This window comes from Myxocyprinus asiaticus, chromosome 27, assembly GCF_019703515.2.
Source record: "Myxocyprinus asiaticus isolate MX2 ecotype Aquarium Trade chromosome 27, UBuf_Myxa_2, whole genome shotgun sequence".
In the NCBI taxonomy this organism is placed as follows: Eukaryota; Metazoa; Chordata; class Actinopteri; order Cypriniformes; family Catostomidae; genus Myxocyprinus; species Myxocyprinus asiaticus.
Genome location: NC_059370.1, coordinates 34,030,441 through 34,047,305, shown reverse-complemented (window position 1 = coordinate 34,047,305; position 16,865 = coordinate 34,030,441). Strand labels below are relative to the sequence as shown.

General features: G+C 38.0%; 1 protein-coding gene across 1 annotated transcript in view; it reads right to left on the bottom strand.

Annotated features, from left to right (window-relative positions):
• Positions 1–16,403, bottom strand: part of LOC127417998 (5-hydroxytryptamine receptor 4-like) — a 151,873-nt gene extending 135,470 nt beyond the window's left edge. Inside the window, exon 1 of the mRNA XM_051658303.1 lies at positions 16,188–16,403. Coding sequence (XP_051514263.1) covers positions 16,188–16,260 — 73 coding nt within the window. The 5' untranslated portion in view covers positions 16,261–16,403. The remainder of the gene's footprint in view (positions 1–16,187) is intronic.
• Positions 16,404–16,865: the final 462 nt, after the last annotated feature.

Genomic DNA, 16,865 nt, shown 5'->3' with positions numbered 1-16,865 from the left:
CTCTGTAGCTTCAGCCGCGAGAGCTCTCTCCATGAGGGCGGTGTTATTTTCCTTTTTATGCTCATTTCGAGGGGAATAACACCGCCCTCGCGGAGAGAGCTCTCGCGGCCGAAGCTGCAGAGGTTAGTTCCAAAGCAATCCAAAGCAATCCAAAATCACTTGCTTAAATGACTGGCATCCTGTTGCTCTGACCCCAATCATCAGCAAATGCTTTGAGAGGCTAATCAGAGATTACACCTGCTCTGTGCTGCCTCCATCACTAGACCCACTGCAGTTTGCTTACCACAACAACCGCTCCACTGATGATGCCATTGCATCTACAATACACACTGCTCTCTCCCACCTGGAAAAAAAAGAACATTTATGTGAGAATGTTGTTTGTAGACTACAGCTCAGCATTCAACACCATAGTGCCCTCCAAGCTAGATGAGAAACTCCAGGCTCTGGGCTTAAACAGCTCGCTGTGATCCTGGACTTCCTGTCAAGCAGACACCAGGTGGTTAGAATGGGCAGCAACATCTCCTCATCACTGACCCTCAACACTGGAGCCCCGCAGGGCTGTGTTCTCAGCCCACTCCTGTATTCCCTGTACACACATGACTTTGTGGCAACACACAGCTCCAATGCCATCATTAAGTTTGCTGATGATACGACGGTGGTACGTCTGATCACTGACAATGATGAAACAGCCTACAGAGAGGAGGTGCACACTCTAACACACTGGTGTCAGGAGCACAACCTCTCCCTCAACGTCAGTAAGACAAAGAAGCTTGTGGTGGACTTCAGGAGAAGAGATAGAGAACACAGTCCCATCAACATCAATGGAGCACCAGTGGAGAGAGTCAGCAGCTTCAAGTTTCTGGGTGTCCACATCACTGAGGAACTCACATGGTCCATCCACACTGAAGCCGTTGTGAAGAAGACTCATCAGCGCCTCTTCTTCCTGAGATGGCTGAGGAAGTTTGGAATGAACCGCCACTTCCTCACACGGTTCTACACCTGCACTGTAGAGAGCATCCTGACTAGCTGCATCTCCGCCTGGTACGGCAATAGCGCCGCCCACAACTGCAAAGCACTGCAAAGGGTGGTGCGAACTGCCAGACACATCATCGGACGTGAGATTCCCTCCCTCCAAGACATATATACCAGGCGGTGTGTGAAAAAAGCTCGCAGGATCATCAGAGACTCCAGCCACCTGGGCCATGGGTTGTTCTCACTGCTACCATCAGGCAGGCAGTATCGCTGCATCAGGACCCGCACCAGCCGACTTCATGATAGCTTCTTCCCCCAAGCAATCAGACTTTTGAACTCTTGATCTCCCACGATCAAAATACATCAGCACTGCACTTTATTACTCTTACTTTTATATCTCACACCGGACTGTCATAAATTATATTATTATTATATTATATTCTCTCTTAACAATACACTGGCAACTTACTATCAACCGACAGCCTGAATGTCAATACAGTACAATACAACCTACTGTACATTTTATATATACTATATATACTTTTTTATTGTATAATGTGTATTCTGTATTGTGTGTATTGTATACTGTACATTGTATGTTATTATTTGTATATTGTGTTATGTGTAATTATGTGTATATTAGATTTTAAATTGTGTTGTAAATCTGATGTTTATTGTAAATTGGTATATGTCTCATCACTGTCACGACTACTATGTTGCTCGGAACTGCACCCAAGAATTTCACACACTATTGCACTTGTGTATATGGTTGTGTGACAATAAAAGTGATTTGATTTGATTTGATTATTGTGAACCTAACAAAGCTTCAAGTAAAAGACATGTAGTGCATCTAAGATTGTCATCTTTTGCTGGAATGGGTGTTGCCGAACTTTTTTTGCCTGAGCTATGAATGGAGAACAAAGGCTTACTCCCGGTTGGACATTACCGGGTGTACTAGAGAGTTAGTGAGCAAGTTAGCCATGGACTACCGATAGCGGCTGTAACATTACAGCTTGTAATTATATAATTATATAAGACTCTTGAGATTGACCATTTTGTTACACAGTTTTAGGTAAAAGCCGGCCCACAGCTGAATAGTTAACCCTTACCAAAACAATAACATTACATAGCAAGTTAGCCGAGCACTACCGTGGATTGCAGACATAAAATGACCATTTGTAAAAATAAATCCATCTCCACACTTGATCACTATTCATGATAGTAAGAACGACAAACAATCTGCATAATTCTACACAATTGAAGGTAAAAGTGGGCCTGCAGCTGATTAGCAAACTATTTAAACACAATAACATTAGCTAGCAGGTTAGCAGAGGCCTAAAGCTGTGCACTGGGTGAACACCGTAGCTACAACACAAAACTCCACATTTGAACTCTCGGTAGCAGATAAATCCACAAATAATCAAACATACTTACAGGTTGTGATCCTGAAGCGCCAGATTGTCCCAAAAAAGTAGGAACTGCACCATCTTTCAGGAGTAAGTGTCTTGAAAATCCGGCATTGGTTGTGGTTGTACTGCTGAGGAATATTTGTAAAAATAAATTTTAACCACTTATTCTTCCATTTGTCTGCCTTTGGAAGTCGAAGTTTTGCTTTCGCAGTGAAGAAATCAGCATCTTCTCGACATGGCCACAACACTAACCCAACTCATCCTGGCTTCTGCTATAATTACATTTGTTTGAGGGTGGGCCAAAGTATCCCTTAGGCAGGCATTATGCAAATGTGGTACATAATGACGTAGATACTTTATGGAAGAAATGGCTGGACTACAATCCAGCCGTTTCTTGTAGTTCTTGAGCAGTGTTGTCTGTGGGAGAGTATAACTCCCTTTTGCATGGACTTTGTGCTTTGTAACTTTGCAGACCTTTTACATGCACAAAGAGCTATGTTACACACTAAAGGAAAGGTAAAATCCCAAAAAGCATAATAGGGACATTTTAAAGATAGGACTGACAACCGTATTCAGTTGCTGTGTGACTGTGGCCATAGATAGTCTAAACTGAGTGCACGCATCTTTTTTTTCCATTGAAGTATTGAAGAGCAATCAAATAGGTGCAACAGGTTATTTATTTTAATGCTTCAGTGATTGTAACACTACGTGTAAGACTCGTGTTAGACATGTTTGCACACGGATAATGTAACACAGTAACTGTCACGGTCCTGTCACTCTGTCAATCTGGGTTTTTGTCTGACAGGACCATGGCATTATCGTCCCATGTCTGTCTTGTGTTTCGTTGTCTGTCTTTGTGTAAGCACGTGGTTTCGGTTGTATTCCCTGCCATGCGCTCTTGGGTCCGTCTTGTTTCATGTCGGGGGCACGGTGTCTGGATCCTGACTTTCTGTCTGGTTCGGTTTCGGTCTGTGTCGGGATCCGGACACTCGTGCTCCATGTCTGTCTGTTATTGACATGGGTGCATTGCGCATATGTCATCTTGGCAGCATGCACTTGCGTCAATAATTTGTCTGGCTCTCGCGAACGCGGGTGAGCCTCGCTGTCTTCATGTTGTGCTGAGGTTCGGTCACTTCGGTCTAAGGTGTCGGGTGTGTGTATGGCCAAACTCTCACACAGGTGTCCTGTCTTGTTTTTGTCGCCTGCATTGTGTGGCATTTTCCTCGCAATGTACTCTCAGGTTTCATTTAGTGTGGGAATGCATGGCATCACTTTGTTTGTCATTGCTATGCATTCTCTCATCTTGCTTGTTGGTTGGCATGAGCGTATATTGCCTTATTGTCTTGGTGATGTGCGCTCATGCCATTTGGGTGTTTTGTTGTCTAGTGAGAGCACGTGGCATTGTTTTGTTTCTGTATCGCCGCGTGTCTCTCTGTCTTACGTCATACCCCACCTCCTTGTTTGCTTATTATTAGTTTATTTTCCTCACCTGTCCCCTGTTAACCCATTTGATTTCTCTCCCTATTTTAGTCTCCTCGTGTTTGCTGTCCAGTGCCAGTTTGTCTTGTTTCCAGTCTTGTGTTTTCAGTCTTCCCTGTCCGTCCTGTTTCTCCCACCTGGTTCCTGTTTCAGTCTGGTCGGTCCTTTTTCTCTCTGCCCCAGCCTGGATCTCCTTCGGGGTAGTTTATGTTTGTTTTATCCCCCTTGTAGGAGTTTTGGTTTTGGTTTTTGCCCTTGTTGTTATTTAATAAATTCCATTTTATTTTTCAACTTTTTTCCTTTCTATAGAATGAATAGAGGAAGATGCTTAGATTAATTTCCACAGGCTTGATTTATATTGGAGTCGTTAAGCAGACAGGGAAATTATGTAATTAATGGAATTTATATAAATGCAATGGAGACAGGGATGTACAGTGCTGTAGATACTGAATAGTGGGTTACTTTATTTGGAAAACAAACAGCATTGGGCTGGGCGATAGGATGATGTTTTCATATATTGACGATATCTTACAAAGATCCCAATGCTGATTGCGACACTCAATTGACAGACGCTGATCAACAATATCGGGAAATGGCAAAACCATGGATCTGGGAAGTTGCCAAATATATTACACAGTGGCCAGTGTGTGAAACTAGCACCCACCACCCGCAAAGAGGCTGAATCCAGTTCGCAAGCTTGTCCAAATGCAGGTAGCCTATTTCATGCGCGGGTAGTTTTGTTCATCTACCCGCAACAAGCGGGCAACCTGTAAGACGTCTCGGAGTGACATATGACAAGAAATGCTGTTAGTCACAAAGACACGCACTTGAAGAAACACAATTTATTATATTTTTAAGAACAGACAAAAGAAAAGCCGTCAATGCTCGTGTCTGATTCACTGTTTGTTCAGAGGCATGCAGCACAAGCCTGTCTTGTGGAAACACGCATGTAGGCTGCAGCGCGAGCCTGTCTCGTGGAATAAGTGCATGTAAAGAGTTTTCACTCCTTTTTCTCTGTTTCATTCATCTGAAAACTATTTGCAAGCATAATGTCATCTATGAGAATGCTGCAAATGATCTCCGATCATCTCAGGAGGTGAGTAGTGTTGTCACAGTACAAAAATTTCAGTAGTCGGTACCGATACCAGTGAAATTTCATGGTTCTCGATACCAATTTCAATACCACAGCAAAAATATGCTAATATGATAATGTGCTATTGAACACACCAGTTTAGTTATTTTTAATTATTTAATAATTATTATTATTTTCCATATCTTTTGTTTATGTTGTTCATGTTTCAATAAATTAATCTATTTTTTTAAAGCAAAATCAATAAAGCAAAAATATTCACCGACCCTCGGCAGGGGGGTTGACGATATAATTGTATATCACGATAGTTTTTAAGGCGATTATCATAAAAATATTTTTTTACATATCGCCCAGCCCTAAAACAGCATTCTGCTCTATATTAAATACAACTGTAACAAATCCACATACTGTAATGCTTTGAAATACTGAATTTATAATGGAAAGGTGTCCTTATCTTTATGTAAAAGAACTTCCTTCTAGGGTAATATTTTTGAGAGTATTTTATTCCTACTCGTTATTCCATTGTACAACAAATCATTACTATGTTCCAAGCTATCATTTTGCAAGCATTAAACATTTTTGCGAAATTCATTCATCAAATCAAAACAGATTTAATGGATGAAGCCCGGCAGGGGAAAAAAGCTTGGTGGAATCCATTTTCACGTTGTGAAGTGGGCTGTAGCTCTAAGTGTTTATTTTCTAGAGTCAGCGGGTGCAGAGGACGCAATGGTATCTCATACAGGCATAATAAAGCTGGTGCACCTTTGCCAGGGTAAACTATGATGATTTCTCTCTCGAGTTACTTCAGAGTAAATACTTCACAGTTTGCTGTCTGGGTTTCATGCACTCCTAGTCTAAGTGTCAGATGTGGAGCGTTTAGATTGCACCAGACCTAGAATTCAGACTCTGTACAAACTCATGCGGAGAGCAGAGAGCTGAGTGTGTTTAATCGATTATTTGGCACACAACTTAAACTGGCTCTTGCGTGGAAATACAAATGGCAAAAACCTGATTAGAATATCAAGTTCGTTTGCTTTGGAGAGAAAGGCATCTTCGTGTAGTCCTGGCTAAGTGACAGCAGTAAAGCTACTGGTAATAGAAACAACTAATCGTTAAGGGCTTTAGCTGGTATTATGTAGAACAAATATTATCCTTACTATGTCAATATCCTTCTTATGTCAAACACTCTGTCTCTGCCTGCAAATAATTCTGAACAACTATGCAAATTAAAATAAAATTTACATTTTCATTTGTCACCATGAGACAAATTGATCCGACCTACTGTACAACATATGGAGTGCTTTTACATTCCAGACCGCACTTGTAAACTGTAGATTTCTTCAATCGAGTCCAGAGAGGAGTGACAGAGATAAAACAGTGACAGGTCAGCCACATTTATACAAGCCAGGAAAGCACACATAAGAGCAAGTGCTCCATTCCTGGGTTTGCTTTATATCCGCAGGCAGGCGAGCACTGACAGCAGCAAGCTTGTTTTTTTCATATCTCCTAAGTATTCCCATGTCATGGTTAGTGCACAGCAGAACAGCTAGTTCACCGCTGCGCCTTTGCCTTAAATGACTGATTCAAAGGACTTTATTTTAGTTTCTTTAATTTTTTCTTTTTAATAAACAAAATAAAAATAATTTTGCAACTCTGGTAAATATCCTGGAGTGTTTTACAAACAAATTAAATATATTTCCAGGACTAATATGCATATGTCTTAAGGGAAATCAATATTATTAATATCATAAATGTCAGAATGCCAAACATGTAAACTAAACTCAATTGTCTAATTCTTTGTTTAAAACAAAAAGCTTTTAAAAGCTCAGATCTTGGAAACTGGCCCAGATGCTACCAAATATGTCCTATCAATCCAGTTCACAGAGGAACTGAAGGATTTTTAAACAAAATGAGGACTTATTAATCACATTTGGCAAAGAAAAAGAACAATCTGAAATTGCTGAAGTAATGGTGTAATTGTGTGATGTGAGCTAACAAACTCAGTATGTACCGCTCTAGTACGAATGTCTCTAAGCCACTGTAAAAATGTACTTTCTCAGAATTAACTAGCTGGAGCCTTTTAGCTCCCCTAAAATTGCAGTGCTCCTAATAACTGCTGTGATCTACACGGAGATGCAATGTAATACTAGTGGACATCCTGAGGCAAATAGGTTGTATTAAACGTGCTTAAAAGGTTGTATTAAACATGCTTACTAACAATAAAGAGGACACAATCATCTTTTAAAAATACCTCTAAATGACATTCACTGAATTAAAGGGGAAAAAATACTTTTTATTAAGTTTAATTCAGTAAAGAAATTTACTACAAAAAATCCTATTGTTATCAAGTGTTTTTGTCTTTTTTTCCATTTAAAATTGTCTAAAAATCCTTAAACAAGATACATTTTCTTGAGAAGTAACATATAAGATATTTAGACTTTTTTTAAGAGAATGTATCATAAATATAAGTGTATTTTGTATATAAGTATATTTTTTCACTTGGTTATACTTCTGCAAGTGCAGTAAAGACAAAATATACTTATATTCAAGATATATTCTTTAAAAGCAAGTCTAAATATCTTATATGCTGCTTCTCAGGTGAATGCATCTTTTTTTAAAGGATTTTTAGATATTTTAAAATGTTTGTATTTTTAATAATATATTCAACATTCTCATATAAAAAATGTTGTCTTCTGCAGTATAGCTGCTAAAGTAAATGTATATTCTTTTAAAGGAGTTTTAGATATTTATATTGGAAAGCAAGCCAAAACAAAAACAAATCAAAAATGTATTTTGCTGCAGTGTATAATACTACCTCTCTCACCTTTCTGTTCACTTCAATACATGTTTAACTCACAAAAAAACAAACTCACTCTTATTAATAAAGCTGCGTATTGCCAATTTTCTTCACAATAAGAAATGCACAGTGACACATATACTGTATTATGATACTATAAGTCGCGAGCCATCACGTTATAATCTATCTGCATTAAGCGTGCACGCTCAAGGGATGAGCATCCCCGTGACAGAGTGTGCATCAGCCGGGTGCAGTTTCAGTCTCTCCCCCTTAGATCGGGACATTCACTCAACTCACAGAAGAGGCGCTGACCGCACAGAGAAAGGCCAGTTTCGGAATTTGTAGTTATTTACATGATCTGCTTCCATATTATTTGAACTTAAAACTGCATTTAAGATGTAACGCTGGGGTGTTTCCTTTAAAGAGCTCCGGCTCCGCTTATTCCACAATGAGAGTGCTTCTGTATTTACTTATTTTGTATTTTTTAATAATAATTCCCTCATACTTTGCGATCTACATCACCTGTAGCAGATTGGAAAGTTTGTGCATCTGGACTGTGAGCTGTGCAATTCTTCCTCTCCTCAGTCAGGCGTGAGCTGTAGTGCTGCTCTCACGAGTCATCATTAGAGTTTAATGTGATCTCGTGTTACGTTAAATGAGATCAAACGACTATTCGACAACAAACATTTTTCTCGACAATTTTTTATTGTCGACGTTGTCGATAATGTCGGCTAATCGTTTCAGCCCTAGAGGCAAATGAACAGAAATCCAGGTGTTACTTTGATTTCATGCCTCCAGTGGGACCCACTCTGATAATGAGGCCATCGGTCTTCTGATAACACACACTAGGCCCAAGAGCACCTGGATTTTTCTATAAACAGCAGAGGACTGTGGATCTGTAAAAGGAGTGTTGTTCAAGAACATCAATAACCTACTAGAAGGTGGCTTTCTTTAAGACAAAGGAAAATTAGTATTATATGAATATTTATACAATTAAATGTGTAAATATTAAAAACACAATGCTTTTTCATAACAATGAACTTGTAATGGGGTGTTTCTTCTAATACTGTAATCTGAGGCACCTTTATGAGTGTGCAGCATGAATGTCCCTATATGTAAACCTTATCCGTAAACCTTATCCAAAGTGTTGCTATCAGTGTAACTACTGTTAGATTTAGATATGACATGATACTTGGCCATTATGCTGTTTTATTAGGCCTACATGTTATTACACGGCTCTCTAGAATGTTTTATTCTGATTAGTCAATCTCAGCAGTCAAATGTTTTTCTAAAACCACTAAACTGTGTAACTGACCAGTGTCCAAAGCAACCAATATCCTAGTTGTGCTAGTCTTATGTCACTTGGGATATGTTCACACAATCAGTGTTTAAGATTGACAACCAAATTTACTTACATGTGTGAGTCTTGAAAAATCCCATTCATACAACAGCTTACAGTAGCAGTTTGAATGCTGTCTGTATGAATGAACACCCAAAGTCACAACCATAATCTAACAGCTGTAACCATTAGTGACAGTGACTAAAAGATGGCGAAGTCCATAACACCGGCATATCTTATCACAATTTCCATGGCGTTATTAAATAAACGAGTCCAATCGAGGCACGAGTTCATCCATTAGATCATAATGAACTGACAGCAGCTTTGAATGATTTTTAACCACGTGAAGAGTGCAGCATTTGTGTCGTGCGGCTCGCACCCGTGAGCAGCCGGTGGAAGACAGCTGCTGAATTTTCGGATGACACACAGCTCATTTCTCCATCTCCGTGAGCTAAAAAACCCCCACATGAAACATACCAGACACACGCGTGTACAGTGCAGCATGTCTCACACTGTACATGACGTAACTAAGAACTAGTTGTCCAGTACAGTTCTGTTCACACAGCACAGGTTTGCCGAGAATGGGGCTGTGAGACCTGAAAATTTGCGGGTGTCAGTTCAGTTACAGAATGCGGTTGTCACACCTGTAAATAACCATCCTGTGTGTGAATGTAAGCGTATTAAGCACTCAAAACAGGTCTGACAACCGCATTCTGCTGCCGTGTGGCCTTGGATCACTCTGTGGTCTCTTTCTTCTAACATAATCAAATAATTTCAACTCAAATTAATATTCAATGCCCATTTATTTATTTATCTATGTGCTTTGTGATCAACCTGTCGGGGTATATTTGTAATGACCGGATGACTGTACAGTACATTATCCCAAACTTAAACATGCTCAATCCATTCTTTGATGTGAAGAACAATGTGTTACAAACTATCTGTTGCAGAATTTGCTTACTTCACCTAAACCATAATTTCACATGTAAGTTTGGATCCCCTAAGACGGTGTAAGGTCATCATGGCAACAAAGTTGTAATTTTGGACATAATTTTCCACAGATAAGTCTAGTAAGCAATTTCATCAAACTAAAATGAAGTTAACATGTAAAATGTTTGTCTGATTTATCGGTTAGCTGATATTATCGGTCGGCCGATATTATCTGCCGATATTAGCCTTTCACAGATATATCGTATCGCCGTATACGTTTTCCGATATGCGCAGATATTAAAACTTATATTTCAGAACATATAATGCAGAAAACAATGCTTGGGGTGATTTAGAATTGGTGTCATAACATAGTTGTCCAGCAGAGCGTGCTCCAACTCCATTGTTTACAGAGCTGAGCTGATGGTGGTTCTGCAGACAGTGTGGCGTTAAGCGGTGTCTTACCAGTAAGCTGCTTACTAGTTTGTGAAATACAAACTGGAAAGTTAATAAACAATGACCCCATCATTTTCCCTTTTCAATATAACTAATATAACATTAACCCTGTCCTTGACAACCATGTCACTCATGTTTATCACATCTATTTGCTATGTTAGCCAGCTATAGTTTGTCAGTGCAGTCAGTAACATAGCAGATTGAAAGGTACATCAGAGCATCTTTTTGCAGCTCAGCAGACAATGGTGCGGTGGTGGATTGTTTCTGTTGAGTGTTGATTTCACGTTACGTTGTTACCTGGTTGGTGAGACGCAATGCTGGAAAGTAAATAAACAATGTCCATCTTTTACTCTCTGTGACAACAAGCTTATAGCTAACCAGCTAACCACGTAGCTACTTTCATACCTTGTCAGCTGAGTGGAAGCTAATGTGTAAACATGTATTCACCAAACTGTTTTGTTCAGGATTTGCAGTTTGGTACCGCCTTCAATCGAACAATTCCAGTCACTGCATTTACAAAATGTAATATTTAAAAGTCTGGTTTTCCACTGTTGAATGTTTCTCCTGAACTTGTATAGCAGAATATGGTTTAACACCGCTGCCGCTATTTATCTCTTGACTCGGCAGCAGCGAACCATGAGTTATTGTTTGTGACTGTTTTGTTATACATTAACAGCGAAATATTGCTGATGATGTTTTAGAGGTACTTGTGCTTTACTTGAGTATTACCATGGTATTTTCTATTACTTTATACTTCCACTCCACTACATTTCAGAGGGAAATATTGTGCTTTTTCCACTGCATTTATTTTTTTAACAGCTATAGTTACTAGTTAATTTTCAGATCAATATTTTATACGTAAAATATATGATCAGTTAAGATGAACTGTTATCTCTACATTTAAAAAATACTCATCTTAAAAATGCCCAGCTTAAATCAAATTTTCTTTCCTCTATCACCTACAGATGGCTGAAAAGCGACTGAAAAATTAACTATATCGGCCACCATATCGGTAATCAGTGAATTTTCCCCCTCTAAAATCGGTATTGGTCTCAAACATCCCATATCAGTTGGGCTCTACTTCTGGCTAGACTTTTGAAACAATGGATAATTTAAAGTTTATGCACTGGCCTTAATCACTTCCATTGTAAGTGACTTAATATATCCGCAACTTTTGCTTTTTATTTAAAAAATAGACAAAGGACGAGTCTAATAAATTTTTTGTGGTAATCATCATTATGCCACAAATGCTGTTATTGAACCTGTGTTGAACCCAGAACATTCCTTTAATACTAACCTTGGTATTTCCCTAATAAATAAATAAACATCCAATTTGCCTGACAGATATCCATGCGATATCAGTACAAGACAAAAGATCAGATTTGAATTTAAAAGTGTGATCTTAGGTCAAATGAGGAGGAAACTGGAGAGGCAGGCTAACGGTGCATGCAGAATTCATCACAGTTTGTGTCTGGGGTCAGTGCCCATTTTTAGACAAGTGAGGGAAAACAAGAGCTCTTGTTCACATTGAGGGAAATGTGTCTGCACCTCATTAAAAACCTTGATTCCTAAACACTTTTTATTACTGCAGTAATCTGAAGCTTTGAGGAGGGCTAAACTCTGAGATACAAATGGCATTAATAACCATTAACTGTTTAATGCATTAACATCACGTCTGACAGCAGCTCTGTGAGCAGATAAAAGTTCCTCCTTTCAACCAGCATAAGATGTTTCCTCAACAAACTACTCAACATCCATGGCAACACCAGGGACAGGCAAACTAATCATTCCAATCACTGCAGTGTACCAGACTTATTAATTCTTCATGTCAAAATCGAACATTGCTTAACATGGCTCCCTTTGAAAATTTAAAACTCCACGTCCACCTACAACTACAGTACATTCTATTTAATCAATGGATTTACACATTGGGTCCATGGAAAGTGATTACACAAAAGAGGAAACTGATTAGGGAGTTTCAGGAAATGTAAATAGAGCTGCATGTTCGCAGTCGCTTAGGGCTTCACCTTTGGTTTTAGGTTCGGCACAGGGGCCCTAATGCAATGTAAAAGACCACATATTGATCTTCTGGCCAGTGCCCCCTAGTAAGCTATCTATCAAAATACATTCGTTCCATGCTTGGCACGGCAATATTAACCGCTCTGCACTCACTACTGCATAAACACAAATTGACTTAGCAGCTCTCTGGATAAGTGATAAACTTATCCTATTGCTAATGCTAAGCACAGCACACTGAAAAAAAAAAAGAAATCCCATTGTTTTTACAAAACAAAACAAAAAAACTGTACTCTCTTGTTAAACATAATATACATTTTAACCGTTAATTATACAGGAAAATCATACTTTTTTCATCTAAAATGTTTTAATTTTTTACAACATTTTACTGTAAAACTACATGTATTGTCTTTTTAAATATATTTTAAAATTTTAACGTACATTTTATGGTAACTAATTAACAATTTACATTTTTTTTTTTACTGTAGCATTTTTACAGTCTTTTACCGTTAAAATTACGGACATTTTTACAGTGCAGCACAGAGGACTACTGGTGGTCTCTGTCCTCTCTTTCAGGATCACTACCTGAAGCATCCCATTAGAACTATTTGTTTGTGAACTTTTTAGAATTATCTGTAGTAGGGCTGGGTAAACAAAGTGATTTTTCCGATCGTTGCAATCTTTATTTATTGCTATTGATATTGCTTCTTAAATCCCAAGATCAATTTTTTACTCTATGCTCAATCCTCTACAATGTGACCAAATTTAGTGCTATGCAACTAAAATATCTGCATTTAGCCACTGTCTGGTACATTTTCCGATTTCATTCACAAGTGATTGAGTAGTACAGTGTTGAAGAAGTTCAGCACGGAGCTCGTTTCACTGTGTTGAGAACTAAAGTTTGGTTTGACTCGTTCTGTGTAATGTTTGTCTAAAGATGAGATTCAAGCAATCCATTTGTCATTGAATAATGTCATTAATACCGTTTCTGTTCTTTACAGTCAGTGGTTGACCAAAAAAGCAAATAAAAATAAAGATTAAATTTCAATCAGGCGTAGCATGGATGCAGAAAAAGAAGTCATTTGACTCCACTCACCTTAATGTGTGCTCAGCTGCTAATGAACTGCCTGTATTCTTAAAGAGACAGTACCATTTTAGCATGTGTTTTATAAATAATGTAAATACTTGTAAATAGTACAAATTAGGCATGTTAACAATAAACATACACAATAGGCTATATACATACAATATATATGCAATTCAATATATGCAATTTCAAGACATCATATTTTTTTATGGAATGCAATGATTTGTAAATGATGAAAAACTAATAATAAAATAGAATTTATGTTTTCATAATGTATCAAGTTAGTCCACTGTATAAATTAACAGCATTAGCTGAGAGAGATGCAAAATAGACATTGTAACTGAAAATACCCATTTGAATCAAATTGGAATCGAATCAATAGCTTGTGAATCAGAATTGAATCAAAACAGGAAATGTGTATCTATACCTAGCCCTAATCTGTAGTCCTGCATTTAACCTAAAATGAGAGCCTTTATCTAAGTCACTCATCTGTCCATGGTGAAATAACTAGCTGTTCATATTATAAAATCTTAAAGTCTTTAAAATACAGATGATATCAGATATAATATCAGATGATATTTTGGAGAGCAGTTATTTCTTCTCTGGTATGTTCCCCATTCATGCCTGTCTTTTCCAGTATTTTCTCTTTATTGGAAATGCGTGCATTTTGACTGATTAGCCATTGCAAAATGGAATGGAGATCCTTAGCTGTGAATTACCCATTGGCCTTGAAATTTGCTCTTTGTTTGATTTTAGCAGAACACTAATAGGAAGAGAAACAATGCTGTTGTATTTCCTTGTTTTGATACTGTCTGGTTGACTGTGAATCTTTAGTTTTTCAATGGCCAATGCAAATACAATATCAATATCTACAGAGCAGGATGGCCGATTGTTATTGTATGTAAAATTCATGAAATTAAATGAACACTTAGGGCCTATTTTACACACAATTTATGGCAAAATATTTGAAATTGAAAATGTGCATCATCCACTGTCAAGTCTTACTTCTAACAATCGGCAACAATTATTGCATGGAACGGATATTGGGCAATAATAATAATGTCTAAAGAACAAAACATTTTTTTATAAATTGGCCTGGCCAAAATATCGGTCTATCACTAATCTTTAGAATGGTTTGTACCTACTCTATTTCGAGCCTTGTTAATATTGACAAATCTTTTTCTTAGGTCTTTAAAAGTCTCACTTAATCATGGCAAATTTGACTTCATAAACCTGTCGTTCACAGCATAGTCTGAGATAGCAACAAACAAAGTCTGTGTTTGTTTTGCAGGGAACGGCACTCAAACTCACACCTCTTCCAATCTCATTGAAATTACCCTCTTAATAGGGCCCATTATCCAACAGGTTTACATAGTTTTTCCGGCAAAGATTATGAATGTCAATTCAATATGTTTAAAAAAAAAAAAAAAAAAAAAAAAACATGAGGAAATATCCCTATTTTGTGTTTTTTTCTTTAGTGAGATCTGTTTCTTAACCTTAGACGAAGATCAGCTCACATTTTAAGTTACATACAAAAACTCTTCAGACAAATCCAAAGTATTCATTTCTAACACTCTAGCTCTCTTTCCCCTCCTTTCTCTCTCTCTTCTCTCATAGCTGCAAATCATGAAGAAGGATTACTGCCTGGTGATTGAGAAAGAGCGCTTTCCAAATGTGACAACCATTAAATTACCTTGTTGTAAAAATGTACTGTCAACATCTAGTCAGCACAGGTGATTTTCAAACGTTGATCGTAAAGCCACTAAAATCCACAAAAAAATGCTGAACAAAGAAAAGTAAAATTAAGAAATGTTTTAAAAAAAGAGCTAAAGAAAATTGCTACATGATACTTTAGAGCTCAGGTGGCCTTCGGCTAAAACACATCACTACAGAACAGTAATATAAGGCTCTGCTCAAGTGCCTGTGCTTTCACAGCATCTTGATATTTAAATATCATAATATATCAATATTTAATGGGAGCTTTAAAAGCCCTTAAGCACTTGATAGTCTCACCATCTAGTCAGTTAAGGTGCTTCTTGCACCTTTGGGCAAGGTACATAGATTCACTCTGTCCTTAGGGACACGTTTTAACTAGATTACACAATGCTGTGCCAAATGTGAAGAATGTCTTGGCCTATTATGACATTTGTATTTATCAACAATAAACGATGACATGGGAAATCATGTTACTGCCAAACCACTTGTTGAAAAGACTCATTTACATCAGTATTTAAAAAAAGGTTTCAGAAGAGTTTCAAACAGGTTTTGCGTGTGTACTTTGATTATGAACTGAATTTTAAAGATGTTCAGCGTTGAATATGAATAAATGATATTCCATTAAAAACCCTGAATTAAATCAGTAATATTAAACTAATGTGAGAAAGTGTTGTCTTACAGAACACCGTTATTTCTGACAGCTAATATTTCCCACACATTCGTTTCAAAACTGTTTGACTAATAAGTATATTACAGGCTATACACCCTACATATAAAAACACTTTTTTCTAAACATTTCTGTGTATTTTCAGCTTTACCACAGAATAAGAGACTGAAGAGTTTTCTTTATTTTAGCCCAATTATAAAGCGGTCAAGTTCAAGATAAATTAATCACTCACCATTTCTGTGTGGAGCGCGCGGGTCAAAACCATGGCACGGCTTTAAATCCTTTGAAAATTCACATCCTGGCATGGAAGAGACAGGCTTGGAAAGAAACAGACAACTTCTAGGATTCGCCGAGTTCACCGAATGTGGACCCAGTTGTGTGAGTTTCAAGCGACGGTTATGTCAGCGCAAACTGGAAACGATACGCGCGCGCGGACAGTTCCGTTGCTCAGTCAGACAGAACCGAGCGCGAGCGCCTTTCGCTTTCCACACAGAAACGTAAACTGAAGTCTCAAGTCCCTCCTCTCTCACACCGCTTCCATCTCTAGAGTCTGCCTGGCGTATACAAAAAGCGCTTTTGCTCCCTCTCCTTCCAGTGTCACATGTGCGTAAAAATGTGTTAAACGCGCGCGTTTACTTTTCAACTAGGCGTTCACGCGATATCGAAAACAGAACGCAGATACTTGCTGTTTCTTTTCTTGATCTATACTTTAAAAGTGCGTTGACATCGATGTAACTAAAAATAAAGGTAACCCGTATGCAATGTAATTGGAATGTGATGTTTTCCAAAACAAACACTAATTTAATTGGTCCCTCATTTAAATCAATGTAAGAATGAATAGTTGATGTCAGCTTTCACTATGTTTTATTATAGACATTTTTTAAACACATCAACAAAGATCCAGATATAA